The following is a 22,191-nucleotide window of genomic DNA, read 5'->3' as shown; positions in this document are numbered from 1 at the left end:
CATGTTTAGGTTCCCAATCTGTGGTCCCGTATGCATGAACACATTTGTAAGTAGGGCCTTTGAAGATGTTATTAGTTAAGGTGGCCCAAACCAAATGTGGGTGGGCCTTTATCTGAAATGACTGAAGTCCTTAAAAGCAAAAGAAAGTGGATAAGAAGAAGATGCTACAGGAAGCAGCCAGAATCTGGAAGTCAGCAGAATCTGGAAGACAAAACCATTTGTTTTGCCATGTGATGAAAAAGACAGAGATCCCCAAAGATTACTGGTCAGCAGAAGAGACCAACCCCTGGAGGAAGGAAGCCTTCTATCCTCTGAAACTGTAAGCCAATAAATTCTTATTGTTAATACAAATACCATTTATGGTATTTGTTTTAGCAGATATCTGTGTTTGTTTTTGAGTGAGTAGTTTGGTGAGGCCTATTTGAGAAATACTTGATGGTCACAAACTGTAGTCTAAGGTGACTAGGCTCAGAGAAACATCTGGAGCTTTTAAATTGCTTGCACAGGCCCTATAAGCCAAGGGCCAGAGTACAATAATTTAGAATAACAGGGGGTTTAGGGGGTTATAATGGAAGAAACAGAGGCAGGAGAAGGAAATGAAGGACCCGACCCAGGAGGAACTTTGGGGAAAGACCAGAGGTGTTCAAAGGTGTTCTTTACAGAGTTTTACCATGTGTTGAGTGGAATCAGTTCTGTTTTCTATGGTCATGGCTGGTGGTAAAGTCCACCTTACATGGGAATGCATTACCATGTAAGGCACTAGGTCTGCTGGGGGGCAGTGTTCCAGAGCTGTGGAGATCACCTTGAGTGGGAACCAGATCATGTCACCTCTGCTAGCTGCCTCTCAGTGGGTTCCCACCACCCTCCAGTGATCCTGGGTCTCTGCCTGCCTGCCCTTTCCCTGATCCCCATCTTCTGCCTCATCTCTTCTTCTCCAAGTCCCCCCTACCCCAGTCTCCCCTACCCAGCCCTCCCCAAGCTCTACTAAACTCCTTGCAGAGCTCTCTGACTCCCCCAGCCTGGAAACTCCTGGGCACCTACCTGGCAGCCCCCAAATAGTTTCCTTGTGCCTTCCTTGGGTCTCCTTTGGTCCCTTCCATAGCTTGGTTTTGGTTTTTGTTAGGTGTTTTTTTTTCTTTATATTCTTTTGTCTTTTATTTCTTTCTTTCCACTTGTAACACATACAATACAGAAATATATCAAACTGTGCGCAAAGTAAAAATTCCCATCAGTGTAATGCTGAGAGGTAATGGCAGTTATTGAACCATGGCTGCATGCTTTTTCTCATTTGACACTGATAAGCCCTGGGATGAGTAGTTCTCATAATTACTCATGTTTTACTGGTAAGGAGACTGAGGTCCAAAGAGGTTAAGTCTCAAAATAAAATTCTTTTCCCACCGGTACCCAGGCCTCTCTTTCCTCATGTAACCTGGCTCCTCTCACCCTTTTCAAACCATCTGGGAGGTACCCTGGAAGAGCGTGAGCCTGAGGGCATGGAGGAGCCCTTGATGGGGCCACTGTGGTTAGCCCAGAGGGGCTGTTGCTTGGCCGTCAGCTCCCTTGCTACCTACTTTCTGCCTGCTCACTGGGTGACTGGTGTCACCCCTCCCTGTCTGGATCCCCCCTCCTTTGGAATCAGCCTCACCTGAGGTGGGACCCTAGATGCACCTTGGGGAAGTGACTTAGCATTACTGGGCCCCAATTTTGTCACTAGAACGGGGAGTCAGACTCAAAAATCCATTTGGTTGTGTCAAACTCTTAAAGTGTTTCAGTCTCACAGGGCCCCCACCCTCACCGAGAATGGAGCTGCTATTTGCGAAAGGTCAGGATAACCTCGGAGGGTTTTCTCTTCCTGTCAGGAGAAGATTTTGCTAGAAATTCCTCAGGTTCTAAGGTGGGGGGTGGGGGGGCAGTCATACAAAAGAGACGGAACTTTCCATGAAAAATCAAGAACTGTTCTGAGTTTGTATTTCTCCTGGGTTTTGTGGGTCACCACCACATTCCAGAGGAAGCCAGCAGATGGGCTCTTTCACTGTCCTTTCTGAAGGGGAATGATTGATGGTTAGACCAGAAAATTGGACAGTGTGCTGGGGAGACAGAGGAGCTGGTTTTTTTCCCACAGAACAGCTGTATGACAATTCGCAAAGGCCAGAAATAAAAAGAAAGAGTGATGTTAGGATGCATTGACATCTCTGGAAGAAATGAATGCCAAAAAAATTCAGCTGATGGTTTTCATACCACTTAATAAACTAGAATACTTCAGGATTAACGTTTAGCATGATGGGATAGAGAATCCACAAATTTGTGGAATGTGCGAGAGAACTGCACGACTCAAGCCCTCAAGCCTTCCCTCACCCATGTCATCTCCTTGGCGTGACTTAGTCTCTTGTTCAGATCTGGAAGGAATTCAATAAAGCAAGATATATTGTTATGGTTTATTACATCAGTATGTGTGTGTAGGAGTTACTTACAATCCAGACAATCAGCTCTTCAATACTATCCTCTACTATTATATCAAGGTTCTAAATGAAGTACCATCTATATTCAAACTTGCATTTCGAGAGTTCCGAGAAGTGCCACCTTCCCCCCCTTTTGTAGAATAACAGGAAAAGGTGTGCTGTAAGCACAAACTATTCATTCAGTTCTCAAAGCTTGGATCAAATGAAATGTTTGTTTCCGCAGGTGTATTTTTCAAGAGCTGTGTTAGATGAGAGGATGAGGAATTTGGAACAACTTATCTGATACTTAGGCTGTTTCAGTAGCCCAAACTTCCTGCTCTAACTTCTTCTTGTCTTCCTGCTCCCAGGATCATCTTTAAGAAGAATGACACGTGTTCTATGGTTAGAGACTTTGCCACTCCCTCTTTCCTTTCCCATTCACCTCTTTCCCCATCTTGCCTTTTGCCTTTTAAATACTGTGACTTGAATTTTCACTGGAGGAAAAATGACTTCTTACCACATTATGATTCCTCCACATTATTGGTTTTGTTGTATTTGTTAATTAACCCCCTTCTGACCATAATCAAGGTTTCACTTGGTCTCTTTCTAAAGTCACACTTAAGGGAAAGGGTGCTCTTTCTCTCCTCACTGAATCCCAAGGGCCCAGTGGTACCTGCCATTCTCTATGTATGCCTGTAAGGGTGGCCAGCTATCTGAGCTTGGTGTGAAGAGCTTGCAGATATGATTGTTAATAATGACTAGTTTCCTCTATGCATCTGGTCTCTGGTTCTCTAGCTCTTTGTTTCCCCAAGCATGGAATGTGTCCAATATGGGGTGGCTTCAGGTGCACAGAGACCTAGCAGGAAATGGCAGTGTGAATCAATTGTGAGAAAGTTACTCCTCTGTCCATTCTCTTTCCATTCCTTCTGATTCTGTCCAGGAGAATGTCATAGTTTGGAGTTAGTTTGTCTTCAATACCTTCTTGGTACCTGCCAATCTCTCTTTTTAACAAAGATGAGCAAGCCCTGGGCCACAACGATAGGCAGTCACTGGTCTTTGGCTAGAATGTAAAAACATTGGTTTTCTTTCTTCTTACTATTTATTAGTTTTTTTTTTGTTCTATTTCTGTCAATTATTACAGTGAAGCTAACTTCCCATTCACAAGTAGTGATAGAAAATTTTTTTAATTTATTAAACTTAACATACAAACACAAACATTTTTGCCATATGATCATTCCGTTCTTGATATATAATCAGCAACTTGCGATATCACATAGTTGTATATTCATCATCAAGATCATTTCTTAGAAAATTTGCACCAATTCAGAAAAAGAAATAAAAAGAGGACAGAAAAAATTCGTACATACCATACTCCTTACCCCTCTCTTTCACTGAGCACTAGCATTTTAATCTACTAAATTTATTTTAACATTTATTCCCCCTGTTATATTTCTTTATTTTAATCCATATGTTTTACTCGTCTGCCGATAAGGTAGATAAAAGGAGCATCAGACACAAGGTTTTCACAATCACACAGTTGTATTGCAAAAGCTATATTATTATACAGTCATCTTCAAGAAACATGGCTACTGGAACACAGCTCTCCATTTTCAGGCAGTTCCCTCCATCCTCTCCATTGCACCTTCACTAAAAAGGTGATATCTGTATAATATGTAAGAGTAACCTCCAGGATAGCCTCTCGACTCTGTTTGGAATCTCTCAGCCATCGACACTTTATTTTGTCTCCTTTTGCTCGTCCCCCTTTTGGTCAAGAAGGTTTTCTCAATCCCTTGATACTGAGTCCAGTTCATTGTAGGGTTTCTGTCCCATGTTGCCAGGAAGATCCACACCCCTGGGAGTCATGTCCCACATAGAGGGGTGGAGGGCAGTGAGTTTGCTTGTCGTGTTGGCTGAGAGAGAGGCCACATCTGAGCAACAAAAGAGGTTCTCTTGGGGGTGACTGAAAAGTTACTTTCTGATACATTTATTTTAGTTTAATTTATAGAAAACTGTGAGGTAAGTTATAGTACAGACAGCACCCAGTTGTGGCAGGAATCATGAAGTGGAAGTTGGGCAGTTCAAATTGAGGAAAACTGCTCTGAGTGGCCTTTCAGGATGAGGAGGTCTCTGGATAAGGCAGCTTTGCTTACGTCTTGATCTTCTCTTCATTGCAGGCATGGATCCTGAAAAACTAGAGCGAATCCAGCTCCCAGTACCAAATGCAGCTGAGAAGATCTCCTACAACCATCTACTGGCCGAGAGACTCATTAGGATAATGAACAATGCTGCTCAGCCAGGTGTGCAGGGAGTGTAGGCTGTTCCCAGGGCATGGAATTGGAGGGACCAGACTACAGACTGGGCCCCAGGACCTTGGGTTGCGAAATTGAACAGATCTCACTGACTCCCTCTGCCTCAGCCTCTGCTGTGGGACACCATGTCCTTTGCCACCCATGGGAGCTGCAAGCTGTCTTTATCTCTGAGTTTCCTCCTTTTTTCTCCCATCGTTTTTGTGCCAGAAACACTCCTTATTCTTCTCCTTTTTCTTCGTACCCAACCCTCTTTTCCACTTTTGTAGTGTCTGTAGCCCTCCTGTCTGGGTGATCCCAGGTCACTAGAGTGAACCAGTCCGAGATGAGAGCATAGGGAGAAGGGTTGGATCAGCTGTTCTTGATAATTCAAGACAGTCCCAGTAGTTCTGCCTACTTCTGAGGTTTAGGCCAACATCAAACTTCAGCCATGAGGAAGGCTAGAAATAGTAAGTAAAATGATCTAACAATTTTTCTGAATTAGGGACAATTTTTCCCCCCACCCAATCCCCAAGGGGACATTAACAGTGTCTGGAGTAAGTTGGAGTTGTTACAACTGGAAAATAGATGGGAATGTCTACTGATATCTAGGGGTAGGAGCCAGAGATGTTGCCAAACATTTTGTAATGCCCAGGACAGCCCCCACCACAAAGGCCCAGAGAGTGGCAGTGGTGGGTGTGAGTGTGCAGTCAGGGCCCAGCTGAGATGCTGGGTGGCAGAGATTGGAGCCACTGAGCTTTGTGATCAGAAACAGTCCAGGGAATGGCCCAGGTCAGGCACACGATGATGCGGGGCTGGGGAGATGGGCGCCAGAGAGCTGTAAGATTGGAGACAGGAACTTCCGAAGTCAAGGGGTGTGGGTCCGGGTGCTGGCCAGAAGCAGAGTGTGACTGTGATGAATGAATGAGGGGTTTGGGGATGAGGACAGTGAGTCAGGTCAGTGGCATTTGAGTATTTTATTAATTTGACAAATGTTTATTGAGTGCATCTGCAGGCCAAGCACTGTGTGTAAGTGACAAGGGTTAAAAAAAAAAAAAAAAAAAGGGACGCAGATATAGTTCCTGCCCACAAGGAGGAACTGGTGGTTTGTGAAGTCCACGAATCTGTTTGCTTCCATATGGAGATTCAGGCTCGAGCCAGAGGAGAGAGGTCAGGGCTTTAGCTGAAACTATGGGAGTTGTAGGCAGGGCTAAGCCCTGGGACATGACTGATCTATAGAGGCAGCCTAGAGAAGAAGCCAGCACAGGAGTCTGAGCAGCGGCCATGTGGGAAGAAGAGAGGTGAGAGAGTATGGCATCCTGGGCAATGAGAGAGAGGCCCAAGAAGGAGAGGTGCATGCTGAGTCACTGTCTGCTGAGGAGTCCCATCGGGTGAGGCAGAGCATGTCCCAGAGTGGGGTGGTTCAGTGGATGGCTGGCAGGAGTGGGCCTTGGGGCTCGAAGGAGGTAGGCATGGCCTGGGCATTGGGAGAAAAACACTGAGGGTGGGCACAGACAGCCAGGCACCTTGATTTCTGAAAAGAATAGGTTGAAGCAATCCAGAGGGAGTGTCAGGAAGCTGCGTTGGGGAGTAAGGGACTTGGTAGTCATTTGGTTCCCTCAAGAGTTTGGATTAGTGGGAGAAAGAATCAGGTCCTTGGGAGGAAGCTGCAAAGGAAGAAGGGTCTTTTATGGAAAATCACATTTTGCTTCCCTGGAGGTGGTAGAAGATGTTTGAGGAGAACATGTGGCAGAAAAAAGCGTTTTTCTGCTATTCCAGCTGTGTGGCTGATATAGGACTGGCAAGAGTGAAGCTGTTCCAGAGAAATATTGTACACAAGTCGGGCGGGCTGGTGGGTGCTACTGGACATCAAGACAGCAACGGAGGAGCGTTGGTAGAGCAGGGACAGAATGGGACCGAGGTTGGAAGAGGTGACTGAACTGGGTCTTATCTACCCCCTTTCTATGGTGGCCTCTGGGTTTGTATCTTGCTTAGGAAATTCCTTTTTTGTTTGCATAGTTTGTTGCTTTTTAAGCAGACAGAGCCCATCTTCCTACCTGCTGCCCACCTGACTTAACAAGGCTCTAGCAAAGTAGCCAGCAGTCAGGGAGGGGCATGGTCCCTGTTTGCTTTTTCCAGCGGCCCACTCTGCTCTCTGGTGTTTCTAAGGCCTCAGAGGTGTAGCCTGGAGACTTCCTCCTCTCCTGGCCCCTCCTTCAGCATCAAGACCTCTTCGCATAAAGAAGCTATAAAGACCAGGAAGAATGTGCATCAGGAATGGGCTGGCCTTGAGTCAGGCCGTCAAGAGATGCTTCTGCGGGCGGTGCCAGAGATAGTGGGTCTTGGTACTTGGGGCATCTGGAGTCTGCCACTGCCCAATCTTTGTGAGACCTTGGCCATGTTGCTTCACTTTTGTAATCCTCAGGTTTTAGAGCACCCACCACAATGAATTTTAATAGTGATTCTGTGAAGGAACATATATAAAGCACTCAGCACTGGGCCTGATACTTAGTAGCAGGCTGTGTTAGAGGGTGGGTGAGTGGACAGAAACCCAGTTTAGACTGGCTCACACAATACAAACAGAAACAAATAAGCGAAGAAACAAACACGTGGGCTTGTGTAACTGTAAGTGTATTGGGTGTGGCTTCAGGCACAGCTGGATGCGGGGCTCAAACCATGTTTTCAGTATTCTCTGTCTTTTGTTTCTGCTGCCATCTGGGTTGGCAAGAAAGCAGCAGCTCTAGCCATCCCTCTTCTCTGTTGAACATCTAGCCTTACCTGCTGTCAGGGAGACCTTAGGTTTGGGCAGGCCAGTTGGAAGGGAAGACTTGAAGCTGTATTTGCAAGAGCATATTCTGGAAGATTGAAAACACTCATGAGGGTAGGGAGGTGGCTAGTGAGAGCTGCAGTGCTGTGACACCCAGGTCCCCCACCCCATTCCTGTCCTCTCTGCAGCCCCGCATGAGGAGAGGATCACTTGCCCAGCAGTTCTAGCAAACTATGGACTTGAGCCTTACTGGCTCCTGCAGGCTTCTTTGCTCATCACTTCCCTTGTCACTGTTACCAGGGAATGGGACACCCTGACCAGCCTGTATTATTGGGAGCAGGGATCCAGCCCAACCCAAATCACATGAACAAAAGAGGGGCCAGTGGTTCTCCAAAGGAAAGTGGGGAGCTCATCCCTGAAGAAGGAGAATGCTGGGCAAGAAAAAAATAATCACAGTTGTCCACTTTCTAGGCCTTTAAAGACAGGGTGTCTTCTTCCCACCTTCCCCCACCACCACATTCAATGAATGGGAGCATTGAATTATAATCAGCTGGGGAGAGAGTTGGCCTATGGGGGCTCCCTCTGTGTCCCCACTGGATGCCTGAGCAGTTGCCCGATAAGCTGACCTCCTTGCTTCAAAGTGGGTAAGCCAAGAGCTATGTGGTGATGGGTGCACAGTCCTGGAACTGGCCCTGAGGTTGACCCCAGTGTGCTCTGCAGATGGGAAGATCCGGCTGGCAACGCTGGAGCTGAGCTGCCTGCTCCTAAAGCAGCAAGTCCTGACCAGCACTGGCTGCATCATCAAGGATGTACACCTGGCCTGCTTGGAGGTGAGGGCCTCTCCTCCCTGCTCTCTTACCCTCTCTCTTTCCTGTAAGTTGGGAGATATGGGGGAAGTCAGGAGGGGAAAGCCGCTGGCATTCAGGAGGGAATTCCGACCCATTGTGCCCATGGTACCAACTAGAAACAGCTCCAGCTCTGCACCACCTGTGAACTTCCCTTTCACTGGGATGTTTTTTCAGCATCCACTTGGTTATTGAACTTTTGAAATTTCTGTTGCAATTATTTACCTTCTGTGTTTATCCCCAGAATCTTTTAATTTTTCTTTTTGTATCACAGAAGTTAAACATTTATGTATGCATATGTCTGTGTATGTATTTCTTTTTTATTGTATTGAAACACACGTTCTTCAATTTTTAAATAGCTTTTGTTCCCTCCCCCCCTTATTTTCCTTCTTTATTTTAGAAAATACAGAGGCAAAAGACAATGACTATAGCTGATACTTTGGAATGTGTCTTTCCAGAGTCATATGCGTGCACACACACATATGCACATAAATGCAGTTTTCATTTTATAAAAATATAATCACAATGGTCATATTTTATAACCCATCCCACACACACATTTAACTGTATATTCACAACTTTCTCTGTTGTTGAATTAAATTTCCTGTCCTTTGCTTGTTCTCCCTTCTCCTCTCTGTTTCTTAGAACCTTTTTATATTTTAAGGATATTAGCCCAGCATCTGTTTTGTATACACTTAGAGTTTAGAATCAGGGATTTTCCCCAACTCATTTGCCTCCCTAATATTCACCTCCTTCACACTTTTATTCCTTTTTTAACAGGGTGCAAAAGAAGAAAGTGTTCACCTTGTGAGACATTTTTATAAGGTAAATTGGCAGAGCATAGGGGGATAACACATGGCATGTCTGTAAAAATAGGATTATATTGTCTAGGCCTAGACAATATAATTATTTTATTTATTTATTTTTTTTAATGTGGGCAGGTACCGGAAATCGAACCCGGGTCTCCGGCATGGCAGGCAAGAATTCTGCCACTGAGCCACCGTGGCCTGCCCCCTTCAGTTATTTTTTGAAACCTTTAATAAGGAAAAATGCTTAATTTCATAATCTCCAGAGCAGTGGTCTCTGTACTTTCCTAGCCATGCTCTATCATCAGTAAAATTTTCAAGCACTCATCTCTAGTATATGATTATTTGTTTTTGTATGAAGTAATATATAAATATGTTTATTGTCATTTTATATATAAATTATTAATTATATATACACCTGTCTAAATTATACATGATAAACTTAGAAGTGAATATATGAATCATATACATTATATACATATATGAATTATTTGTGAATTACATGTGAATTTATAAATTAATTACATCATAGGCTTCTAAACATTTATCATTAAGTTTAGTGAGATTTTGTGAAGTACCAGCATGACTTTCTATATTTTAAACATTTCTAGAGGCTTGTCTTCAGATTAAGAGTGATTGGCTTAAAAAATATCTAATTGTGATGGTTTTGTTTAGCGAATATCTTAAGGCATAATATATTCTTAGGCAAGGTTCATCATTTGTTAGCAAAAATGTATTAATCCATATTTCAGATAATCTAATAATTTTCCAACGTTTTGGCCTTTGTATCTGATCTCCAGTTGCAGTTAGTGGTTATTTCCCCACTTAAATGAGGCTGGTAAAGAGGTCCTGGTAGGAGGAGGAAGTGTGTCACCTCTACCATTTTCTGAATGCTCACCTGTGCTTTGATTATTTGCATTTTTTTTCAAACCTCAGTTTCTTAGCAGGACTCTTTTTAAGCTACTTGTGTATTATTGTTAGATAAAATCAGGTCATATAATCCAGAAATTCACTTTGCAAGGCTCAGATAACCCCATCCAGCTGTAACACAGTGGGCAGACCCTGGTGGGGTGGCACCACTATCAGTTCCCCAGGCATAGGGGAGGAAAGCCTGGCCTCCCCTTAGAGCATCCCAAACCACACTGGGTCTCTAAGTGAAAGTAGTTCTCCTTTAGCAAAGCTGAGAGGAAGAAAACAGAAGGCCCACGATTGCATTAGTCATCTTAAACCTCTTTCCAATGTAACTATTCTAAATTTATTTCCCTCCTAGAAAACTCTTGGGTTGCAAAAACAGAAAGACATAGAGGTAGGCATTTTCCCAGGGAGGAAGGGCTTCCTTTTTTATTTATAAAAGGAGAGCTGTCCTTGAGTTTGAGCTCCCTTTTCCCCATCCAGATTTTTCTCTCCTGCTTTTATCCTATATAAGGTTTATATCCTATCTGAAATGTCTGAGAAACCATTGGATCCTTTCAGGGATTGTCATTTCTGTTGTTGTACCTAAACTGTGTAAGAATATTCACTTGTATCTGAGGTTCCGACAACTAGAGAATTATTTTTAAAAAAAACTATTCCCTCCCACCTCTGACCTTTTGTTTTGGCTCATTCAGGACTTAGTAGAGAGCTGGGGATAGTTCTAAAAGAGTTGAGCATTAGAATTACTCCTACGCTCCTACTGCTGTGGTCTTGTCCAGCAGCAATCACAGTGGCAGTGAGCGCTAACATTTCCCCAGCCCAACCTTGAGGCAGTGTATTAGAGTTCTCTAGAGAAACAGAATCAACAGGAAATGTTTGTAAATATAAAATGTATAAAAGTGTCTCACGTAACTGTGGGAACGTAGAGTCCACAATTCTTAGGGCAGGCTGGAAGCTGGTGATTCTGATGGAGGGTCTGGATGAACTCCACAGGAGAGGCTTGCCAGCCGAAGCAGGAAGAGAGCCTGTCTCATCTGAATCCTCCTTAAAAGGCTTCCAGTGATTATATTAAGCATCACTCATTGCAGAAGACACTCCCCTTGGCTGAGTACAGATGGAATCAGCTGTGAATGGAGCCAACTTGATCATGATTTAATTCTATGAAATGCCCTCATAGCAACAGACAGGCCAGCACTTGCCCAACCAGACAAACAGGTACCACCACCTGGCCAAGTTGACAAGTGAACCTGACCATGACAGTCCACACCTTGTCAACTTGGCAGCTATTCCCATCACCTTAAACCGTACCTAATTTCTAAGTAGAAACCAATAAAAGACACATTTTTCCCCTCACCTAGTAATACTCAATTGTCCTACATATAACCGGAAACACATTACATTTTCCCAGAATAGGGTGCAAGTCCTTGGGAAATACTCATTCTTAAACATGATACCTTAAAACTTAAATAGTATAACATGAACAAAACAGCATTACAATCCTCGTTTCTGTAACTGATCATGTGTCATAGTTCATATTTATCACTACTCTCTTCCACTACCTATTCCATGTTCCCTTTACCCTCAGCAAGCACTTCAGCTGGCCATGGTTCTTTGCCTGGTAGGGTGACCCAGACCTTCATTCCTGAAGTTTCAGAGCCTGTCTGAATTTGGTTGTTGCAATTTTCCATTGGTTTTAATCACAGGGCAAGGTAGTATTAAAAGACACCCTAGGGGATCTCCTATATTTCAGGACGACTCTTCTTTACTTCCATTGTGTAATTGTAGTCCTATTTTCCCCTGATAGTCAGGATTGATCACCCCAGCCAGTGATATAATCCCCTTCTTGGCTTGTTGATCCAGGGGCATGAGTAGCTCAAAGTGGCCAGGTGGCAGTCTTAGATTCCACTTCAAAGATCATTGTTGTTTCTTCTGGTGGAAGCACTCCCACTTCTGGAAATAAAACCTGTAGACCAGCAGAGCTCAAGTTTGCAGGGACAGGAAGCAAAAGTTTTCCTAGTGGATCGCTAGGGGTAATAGTGAGTGGTACCACTCCCATTTCCACCCCTTGGTTCCTGGACCCATGGATCCTGGCTATGGAAGAAACAGCACCAAACAAAGGACGCAAATTCAGAGCACACACAGCTTCCTGGAGAACATTACCCCAGCCCTTCAAGGTATTGCCACCTAGTTGGCACCATAATTGAGTTTTCAAAAGGCCATTCCACCACACTGTCAGTCCACCTGCATGTAGATGATGGGAAACATGGTAAGACCAGAGAATTCCATGAGCATGTGCCAATTCCTGCACTCATTTGCCTTGAAGCTTATTCATTCTTCAGTAGCAATGCTGTGTAGAATACTATGATGATGGATAAGGCATTTTGTAAGTTCACAAATGGTAGTTTCGTCAGATGCATTGCGTGCAAGGAAAGCAAACCCATATCCACAGTATGTGTCTATTCTAGTTAGAACAAATCACTGCTCCTTTCATGAAGGGAGTCGTTCAATGTAATCAACCTGCCACCATGTAGCCAGCTGGTCACCTCGGGGAATGGTGTCATATTGGGGTCTGTGTGGGTCTCTGCTGCTGGCTTTTGGGCACTCAGCAGAGGCTGTAGCCAGGTCAGCCTTTGTGAGCAGAAGTCCATGTTGTTGAACCCATGCATAACCTCCATCCCTACCACCATGACCACTTTGTTCATGAGCCCTTTGGGCAATGACAGGAGTTGCTGGGGAAAGAGGCTGACTGGTATGCACAGAGGGGGTCATCTTATCCACTTGATTATTAAAACTTTCCTCTGCTGAAGTCAACCTCTGGTGCGCATTCACATGGGACACAAATATGTTCATGTTTTTAGCCCACTCAGAAAGGTCTATCCACATACCTCTTCCCCAGATCTCTTTGTCACCAGTTTTCCAATTATGGTGTTTCCATCCAGCCAAACCATTAGTAGTAGTCCATGAGTCAGTTTACAGATGCACCTCTGGCCAATTCTCCTTCCAAGCAGAATGAACAACCAGATGCACTGCTCGAAGTTCTGCCCACTGGGAGGATTCCCCTCACCACTGTCCTTCAAGGATGCCCCAGAAAGGGGTGCCGCTGCTGCAACTGTCCACTTTTGGGTGGTACCTGCATATCATGCAGAATCATCTGTAAACCAGGTCCGAATTTTCTGTTTCTCAGTCAATTCATTGTAAGGAACTCCCCAAAAGGGCATACCTGTGGTCTGGGAAAGAGAAGGTAAGGTGGCAGGAGTGGAGACCATGGGCATTTGGGCTACTTCCTCATGTAACTTCCTTGTGCCTTCAGGACCTGCTCTGGCCCTATCTCATATATACCATTTCCATTTTATGATGGAGTGCTGCCATGCACGCACAACTTTATGGTTTGGTGGGTCAGACAACACGCAGCTCATGATAGGCAGTGCAGGTCTCATGGTAACTTGGTGGCCCATGGTTAAGTGTTCAGTTTCTACTAAGGCCCAGTAGCAGGCCAAAAGCCGTTTCTCAAAAGGAGAGTAGTTATCTGCAGCAGATGGTAAGGCTTTGCTCCAAAATCCTAAGGGTCTACATTGTGATTCTCCTATACAGGCCTGCCAGAGGCTCCAGACAGCATCTCTATTTGATACTGGCACTTCCAGCACCATTGGAGCTGCTGGATCATATGGTCCAAGTGGCAGAGCAGCTTGTACAGCAGCCTGGACCTGTCACAGAGCCTTCTCTTGTTCAGGTCCCTACTCAAGATTAGCAGCTTTTCTGGTCAGTCAGTAAATGGGCCAGAGTAGCACACCCAAATGAGGAATATGTTGTTGCCAAAATCCAAAGAGACCAATTAGGCGTTGTGGCTCCTTTTTGGTCATAGGAGCCAGATACAGCAACTTATCCTTTACCTTGAAGGGATATCTCAACATGCCCCACACCACACCACTGGACATCTAGAAATTTCACTGAGGTGGAAGTTCCCTGTATTTTTGTTGAATTTATCTCCCATCCTCTGACATGCAAATGCCTTACCTGTAAGTCTAGAGTAGTTGCTACTTCTTGCTCACTAGGTCCAATCAACATGATAGCACCAATATATTGGACCAGTGTAATGTCTTGTGGGAGGGAGAAACAATCAAGGTCCCTGCAGACAAGATTATGACATAGGGCTGGAGGGCTGATGTACCCCTGAGGTAGGACAGTGAAAGTATATTGCTGACCTTGCCAACTGAAAGCAGACTGTTTCTGGTGGTCCTTACTAACAGCCATCAAGAAAGAAGCATTTGCCAGATCAGTAGCTGCATACCAACTACTGGGGGGGAGTATTGATTTGCTCAAGCAATTATTCCACATCTGGAACAGCAGCTGCAATTGTAGTTACCACCTGAATGAGTTTATGATAATCCACTGTCATCCTCCAAGACCCATCTGTTTTCTGCACAGGCCAAATAGGAGAGTTGAATGGGAATGTGGTGGGAATCACCACCCCTGCATCCTTCAAGACCTTAAGAGTGGCAGTAATCTCTGCAATCCCCCCAGAAATCTGGTATTGCTTCTGATTTACTATTTTGTTAGGTAGGGGCAGTTCTAGTGATTTCCACTTGGCCTTTCCCACTATAATAGCCCTCACTGCACGAGTTAGAGAGCCAATGTGGGGATTCTGCCAGTTACTCAGTATGTCTATACTAATTATGCATTCTGAAACTGGGGAAATAACTACATAACGGGTCCGGAGGCCTGCTGGACCTACTGTGAGATGGACCGGAGCTAAAACTCCATTCATCACCTGACCTCCATAATCCCCTGCTCTGACTGGTGGACCAGAGGGACGTTTTGGGTCCCCTGGAATTAATGTCACTTCTGAACCAGTGTCTGATAATCCCTGAAATATCTGATCACTTCCTTTTCCCCAGTGCACAGTTCCCCTGTTAAAAGGCCTTCGGTCTCCTTGGGGAAGGCTTGAAGGAAGATTAACGTATAAATTTGTGACAGTGTAATGGGTTCTCTCCCAAAGGGACCTGACCTCCCCTTCATTCAAGGGTCTCTAGGTCTGCAAACTGTCTCAAGTCTGGAAATTGATTAAGGGACCGTGACTCTGTGTTTTTGTAATTCAAGTTAGACTTCTGTTCACTTGACCTAGAACTGTTTTGTTTATACAGCTCAAACAAGAATTTAGTAGACTTCCTATCTCTTGTCCTTCTAGATATCTGATGATTTACTAGCTAACGCCTCAAGTCTCTGTGAGTCAGATTATTTTGACTCCTTGCCTATTATAATAGCCACGTCCACCCTGTCTTTGGCGATTAAGTGCTGCCACCTGGCTTCTGCCAACTTGGGATCCGGGTCGTCGCCATTGTGTTTAAGGATTCCAGCTCAGTGACAACAGTTCCTACAGTAATATCTGACCTACAGAGAAGTGCAGCTACAGAGCTCTTCAGGGATGATGGCACTAGTCTCACAAATTTATTTCTCACAGTTCTGATAAAAGTTGCATCCTCCAGATATTCCTGGAGTGTCAGAGCAGACTTTGCATGATAAATCCACTCTAATATTCCAGTCTCTCTAAGCTCTATACCCCTTCATCTGCATTATACCAGGGCAGTTCTGGCATTTCACCTTCAGGTAATGTCAGCCACCTTTTGATCCATATTTCAGTCAACCATCCAAACAAACTATTAATGCCTTTTCTAAACCCTCAGGCTATAACATGGAATGCAGAATCTCTGCTTGGTGGACCCATATCAATAAATTCAGCCTGATCCAGCCTTATATCCTTCCCACTGTTTTCCTACACCGTTAAAATCCATTGCCACACATATTCCCCTGATTTCTGTCTATATAAATTGAAAAACTCACACAGTTCTTTTGGAGTATAATGTACCTCCTCATGGGTGATATTTTGTACCTCACCTTTAGGGGCCTGTTGGAACTTTAGTTATAGGTCTGGAAGAAATGAGGGGTACTGAGGGTGGGTCATGAAAAGAATTAAAGGTATCTTCCAAGCCATTTGCTTCAGGCCATTCATTTGCAGTTTCATCTGGTGAAACAGGATTAATCACTCTAGGGCTAATCCTTTCAGGTGGAGGTTAGGTAGTGAACTCCTCAAGGCAGGCTGGAGGTGGGGCGGCTATGTCTCAGGGTCGACCATTACAGGGTTATCTAGATTTAGACTCAACAGGACCTAGGGTTTCGATTTCACCACAGACATCATTATCATTCCCTATGTCACTATCCCATTTCTCAGGGTCCCACTCTTTTCCAATCAATGCCCTCACTTTAACGACAGACACCATGCAAGATTGAAATTTCAGTTTACATTGTAAAGTTGCTACTCTAACAATATGATTCTGAGTCTCATTTTCACAGATCTCAAGACTGTGGCTACAGGAAATAAGATTTTCTTTCAGAACACTAAAGAAACGTTTACATCTGTCAGAGGGCACTTAAGCTTCTCATTTGAAACCTTTAGCCCATCCCTTTCAGTCATTAATGTATATAGTGTATCTAACAACAACCAGCCAACATCTCTATACCTCCTATTTCCACAAAACTCCATAAATGTGTCGAAAGCATTATCCCCCAGAGCCTGACTTTGTACAAGCAAAGCATTAGAAGAATCGAATGGTGATATTTTGACTATTTCTTTTGCAAACTCATCCCATGAATTGGCAATGTCATTCTGATTATGGGAATCAGAGTCCTTAGTGCCTTTGAGTCCAGTCAGAGTAGAATACCATTCATAAAAACCCATTTTTAAGATTCTGTTTCTTAAGAACCACTCTTGTTACCAAGCTGTATTGGTCAAGGTTCTCTAGAAAAACAGAATCAGTAGGAAATATTCATAAATATAAAATTTATGAAAGTGTCTCACGTAATCGTGGGAATGTAGAGTCCACAGTCCATCCGTAGGGCAGGCTGTGAAGCTGACGATTCTGATGGAGGGTCTGGATGAACTCCTCAGGAGAGGCTTTCCGGCCGAAGCAGGAAGAGAGCCTCTCTCTTCTGAATCCTCCTTAAAAGGCTTCTAGTGATTGGATTAAGCATCACATTTTGCAGAAGACACTCCCCTTGGCTGATTACAAATGGAATCAGCTATGAATGCAGCTGACATGATCATGATTTAATTCTATGAAATGTCCTCATAGCAACAGACAGGCTAGCACTTGCCCAACCAGATAAAAAGGTACCACCACTTGGCCAAGTTGACACATGAATCTGACCATGACAGGCAGGCTCCAAGTACCCTGCTTGATGCGTATTTCATGCATCTCATCTTCTCAGTGACCCAGCCAGATACAGACTGTCCTCCTGGCCTAGGAGCAGAACAAAGCAAGACTCCGAGAAGTAAAGCTCGGGTGTGGGCCCTACTTACATGTCTCCAACTGACTTATTATCCTCTACCCTATTCTGAGAGGGGCCTCCTAGGCAGAGTCATGGCTGACACGGTCCCAAAGGAGCCCTTTAAAAGTAAACAGAACAAGCCATGTAATTTTAGTGTTAAGTACATTTAACTCTATTCTCTTCCTTTCAGAGGTATGGAAACTCGTATTTTTTAACAAGGCAACCTAACCAAGATTTCCCATTTCTATAACCATTCTGGACAAAGAGATGATGTTAATACTTGAAATGTTAACCTTTTCTAAATTTTAATTACACATAAGTGTTATTTTTAATTAACTGCTTTAACAGAAAAAGTCTTAGCTCCATATGCTTTTTTAAAAAAAGGAGAAAAATGTTGAGTGGTGCAATATAATATTTGGTCTTTCATTCAAGCGTGTGTATTCATGTTCACATGTGTATTTTACTTCCTGGTGATTTACGAGAACTCACTAACAAGAAACAGATGACTCCAAAAGCCATGAAGCAGAATGTATAATACTTTGTTGTTTATGGGAAAAAAAATGTGAATAATCTTCTCTGTTCTCCCTTCCTTTCTTTTTAGGGAGAAGAAATTTTTTTAGACATGTTTGAAGACGAGTACAGGAGCATGACTGTAAGTAATGGGCTGAGCACAGTGTGTCAGCATCTCCCAGCTGCCTGCTTAGCCTACTCTACCAGAGATAGAAACTTGTCCAGTTTTGAGCTTTCTGCCTGAATGATAGGGAGGTGAATTTAAAGTGGTAAAGTGGTGCCTTTTGATCTCTACCATGACTGAAGTTTTAGAACACATTCATTCCCCCCAAGTTGTGCTGTGTCAGTAAGATGAGTCAGGCAGATTCATTTTGATATGAATATTAATTGGGAGAGGAGGATTTTCTTTTTTTTTAAGGGATTAACCAGGTATGTAAAACATGTTCTGTGTATTAGATCACTTCATTCTCATGTCAACCCAATGAGGGTGGCTATCATCACTGTCCCTTTTTTACTGATAAGGAAACTGAGGTTGAGTGATGTACCCACAATTTCCAGGTAACAGCAGAGCCAGGATTCCAAACAGAGCAGCTCACCTCCCAATCCTTGCCCTTCTCTGTATGTTAACCCAGCCCCTTTACTACTCCACTGGCATGTTTCAGCATGTAGTTCTTTCTTGAATCCACTTTACCAGCAGAGCCTTGCCTTTCTCCCACCAGCATGCTGAATCCTGTGCAACCATAGCTTCAGAAGATTGCAACTTTCTGTTTGGTTCATGTCTGCATACCTGTCCCTTACTTAGGCATCCAATAAATAGATGATAAATGGTCACTTTCATGGACAATACTCACCAAAGAATTGAAGTGATTTGGGAGGTTTATAATTAACCTAAGTGTTTAAGTGTCAGAAGGAATAAGATAGACACCATGGTCTAAATGTCTCCTTGGCATCAAAGCCCATTCAACCGGTGTCTGAGGACAACTAGGTTTTCACTGCATCCTTGCTCACAGTACATTTGAGGCCTCCTCAAAGCTTTTCCAGGAAAAAGTGTAAAGGGGCATCATTCATCCCCAGAAATGCCCCCATGAGCTAGCTGTAGCTCAGTACCCAGGCCTCTTCCTAGTCATGCCTGGACTTCTTATGTCTGCTTCTCACTCCTTGGGACAGCCACAAGCCTTGGTATTTCCCCTCACCCTTTAAGAGAGTCTCAGGCATCTGCTCTTCAGTACATTAATTGGAGTGAAGCAGATTCAGCAGTTATTCATCATTTTATCTTACCCTCGTGTTGTCCCTTCTGCACTGCAGTTCTCCACGGTTTGGTTTCCTGCTTGGAAGCATCAGGCCCGTGTGTCTCTTGACTATACAGAAAACCTCAACCTCTTAAACTCCTGACCACTTTCTGCTTTTGCTGCTTGCTATCTGTGCATCCTTGGGCAGGCTGCTAAAATTCTGAGTCTTGCCTTTTTCATCTGTAAAATGGGAACCATACCATGCAGCTGCCCAAGCTGGATTGGAAATGCCCAATAAGGTACCTGGTGTTGGGTACTGTTCTAGTTTGCTAGCTGCCAAAATGCAATATCCCAGAAATGGAATGGCTTTTAATAAGGAGTATTTAATAAATTGCTAGTTTACAGTTCTAAGGCTGAGAAAATGTCCCAATTAAACAAGTCCATAGAAATGTCCGATCAGACGCATCCAGGGAAAGGCATCTTGGTTCAAGATGGCCGACGAAGTTCAGGGTTTCTTTCAAGTGAGAAGGTACATGGCGAACACAGTCAGGGTTTCTCTTTCAAATGGAAGGGCATGTGGCAAACACGGCATCATCTGCTATCTTTCTCTCCTGGCTTCCTGTTTGATGAAGCTCCCTGGGAGGCATTTTCCTTCATCTCCAAAGGTCGCTGTCTGGTGGACTCTGTGCTTCTCATATCTATGTCATTCTCTGCTCTGTCAGAATCTCCTGGCTTTCTCACTTGTTCTCTTGTATAGGATTCCAGTAAACTAATCAAGACCCACCCAAATGAGTGGAGAATGTCTCCACCTAATCCATTTTAACAACCACTCTTGATCCACTCAAGATCACATCAAGATATGACTCCCTAAGTCACATCTCCAGGGAGATGATCTAATTACAGTTTCAAACATACAGTACTGAATAGGGATTAGAAGGAACGATTGCCTTTACAAAATAGGATTAGGATTAAGACATGGCTTTTCTAGAGTACATACATCCTTTCAAACCAGCACAGGTAGTGTAGGGTACGTGCATGACAAAAGATTTGTTTCCTTTCCCTCCCACCTTAAGGAGCTTCCTTGCATTTTGCATGGGTTTTTTTTTTTTTTTGCATGGCCAGGCACCAGGAATTGAACCCAGGTCTTCAGCATGGCAGGCAAGCATTCTGCCACTGAGCCACCATCATACCACCCTGCATGTTTGTTTTAATCAAGCACTTATCATGTGTCCTGCACAGTACTTGGCACTCGAGAAATAAAGGAGCAACATTCCCCTAGACTCTGTATCTGAAGGTCAGTCCTCAGCTTAGTCTTCAGGACTGGAGCCACTGAGCAAAACAAAGTGGGGTGGGCCCTTGGATGCTGCTGAAGCACTCATGGAAGCCTCTGTAACGGAGCCAGAGCTATGTCTTTGGCCCTTCACTTACTTTTGTCCCAGTGCCTCCTGTTTAATGAGCCAGTAGCTGACTCTTCCCAGAGCAGCAGGCTGCAGGGGCCTTTCTGAGTATGCTAAGAGCAGTGGAACCGAGCAGACAGGAGTTGAGAAGGCACTACTAGAGGCTATGCCACCATCTGCCTTGGGATGATGGGGTTTGGAATGGTGTACCCCAGACCCAGGTAAAAAAAGTGCTTAAAATGTCAAAAACAAAAAGGCAAACAGTGTGGGCAATGTATCTGCTTGGCATCCTGGCCAGTTCGCCATGTATCTGGACAGTGAGGTCCTCACTGCATCCTTTCTGAAAAAAAAAATTGAAACAAAAAAAAAGAAAACTAGTTATACCTGAAGGAGTAAAATTGATTCTGTAGAAAATTTATGAAGTGTCAGTCCTTTATGAAACCAGGTAAATGAAGTGTCCGTGTTCAGAAACATGTATGCATTAAATGGTTGTTCCTAAAGCAGGAAAGAGCTCTAAACAAGGGTAGATGATTCTAGGCATCTTAGTAATCAGAAAAGGCTTCAGGGAGGTGGTGCGGTGGTAGATGTCAGGGAGCTCTGCCCCTTTCAGGCCTGGTGCCTATGGGCTGTTCCTTCCTCCCTGAAACTCAGCTCCCCCCTGTATGTGGGACAGCACCAATACCCACCCTCAAGGAAAAGGTGGGCCCGGCAGGTCCCAGGCACCAAGTGGATGCTATGCAAATGTATGTTATGTCATTACAGAGAGGATGTGGACACGATGGGGAAGGGAGAGGGAATGCTGATTGGGTGGTAGAAATCATGGAGCTTGGCGGCAAAGCCTGCCTAGATTTATGTCTTGGCTCTGCCACCAGATAGCCAGTTGATCCTAGATCCATTGCTCACCTTCTTTGAACCTCAGTTTTCCCCTCAGCAAATTGGGAAACATCTCCTCTAGAGCTGTTCAGAGGCTTAAACATGAGTGAGCACTCAAAGCCTTTAGCTCCCAGCCTTACCTTATGGTCAGCGCACATTAAAGGGGAGTTGCTGCTACTCTTGGTGGTCATTGTCATCATCATTGCAAGGACAGTGAGGAAGCAGATAAGAGACAGGCTCACCCTCCTAGCTGTATGCTGCCCTAATAGACCCACCTCCTTAGCAAGAACCTCTACCCATGCTGTGTTGGAGGGGAAAGGAGGATGAGAGTAAAACTTTTCATAGTGGGGAAGCAGCTTCTCAAGAGGGTCTGAGCTGTTGGTTCAAGTAAAGGGAAAATCTGCAAATTAGAAAACCAAAATGGCAGTATCTCCTACTTCTGGCTGTTCCTAGGCGTTACTTCAATCTAAATCCAGAGTAGAGATTTACTTATTTACTCATTAGGGGAAGGTGAGAGGCCTGGGAAATTTGTCCCATCCTCTTCCACCTTTGAGTGAGTGACCTTCACTGAGGTTTCCCGCCATGTCTCCTTCCTAGATGAAGCCCATGAACGTGGAGTATCTCATGATGGATGCCTCCATCCTTCTGCCTCCAACGGGCACGCCGCTGACAGGCATTGACTTTGTGAAGCGTTTGCCATGCGGTGACGTGGAAAAGACCCGACGGGTGAGTGAGTGCTGTGCCAGTTCTCTCCTGGGAATTGGCCCTGAGACCTACCCTTAGGGCAGAGGGAGCAGGTCTCAGAT

The 22,191-nt window shown here is 44.4% G+C and overlaps 1 protein-coding gene across 6 annotated transcripts in view; it reads left to right on the top strand.

Moving 5' to 3' along the window:
• Positions 1–22,191, top strand: part of CLEC16A (C-type lectin domain containing 16A) — a 285,111-nt gene that overhangs the window by 119,339 nt on the left and 143,581 nt on the right. For all 6 annotated transcript variants that reach the window (XM_077141803.1, XM_077141801.1, XM_077141802.1 and 3 more), the window contains 5 exons: positions 4,613–4,735; positions 8,211–8,320; positions 9,116–9,160; positions 17,978–18,028; positions 21,983–22,111. In XM_077141803.1, coding sequence (XP_076997918.1) covers positions 4,613–4,735; positions 8,211–8,320; positions 9,116–9,160; positions 17,978–18,028; positions 21,983–22,111 — 458 coding nt within the window. The remainder of the gene's footprint in view (positions 1–4,612; positions 4,736–8,210; positions 8,321–9,115; positions 9,161–17,977; positions 18,029–21,982; positions 22,112–22,191) is intronic.

Source organism: Tamandua tetradactyla, chromosome 23 (assembly GCF_023851605.1).
Source record: "Tamandua tetradactyla isolate mTamTet1 chromosome 23, mTamTet1.pri, whole genome shotgun sequence".
Lineage (NCBI taxonomy): Eukaryota > Metazoa > Chordata > Mammalia > Pilosa > Myrmecophagidae > Tamandua > Tamandua tetradactyla.
The sequence above is the reverse complement of the archived record's forward strand: the minus strand, read 5'-3'. Positions and strand labels throughout refer to the sequence as shown.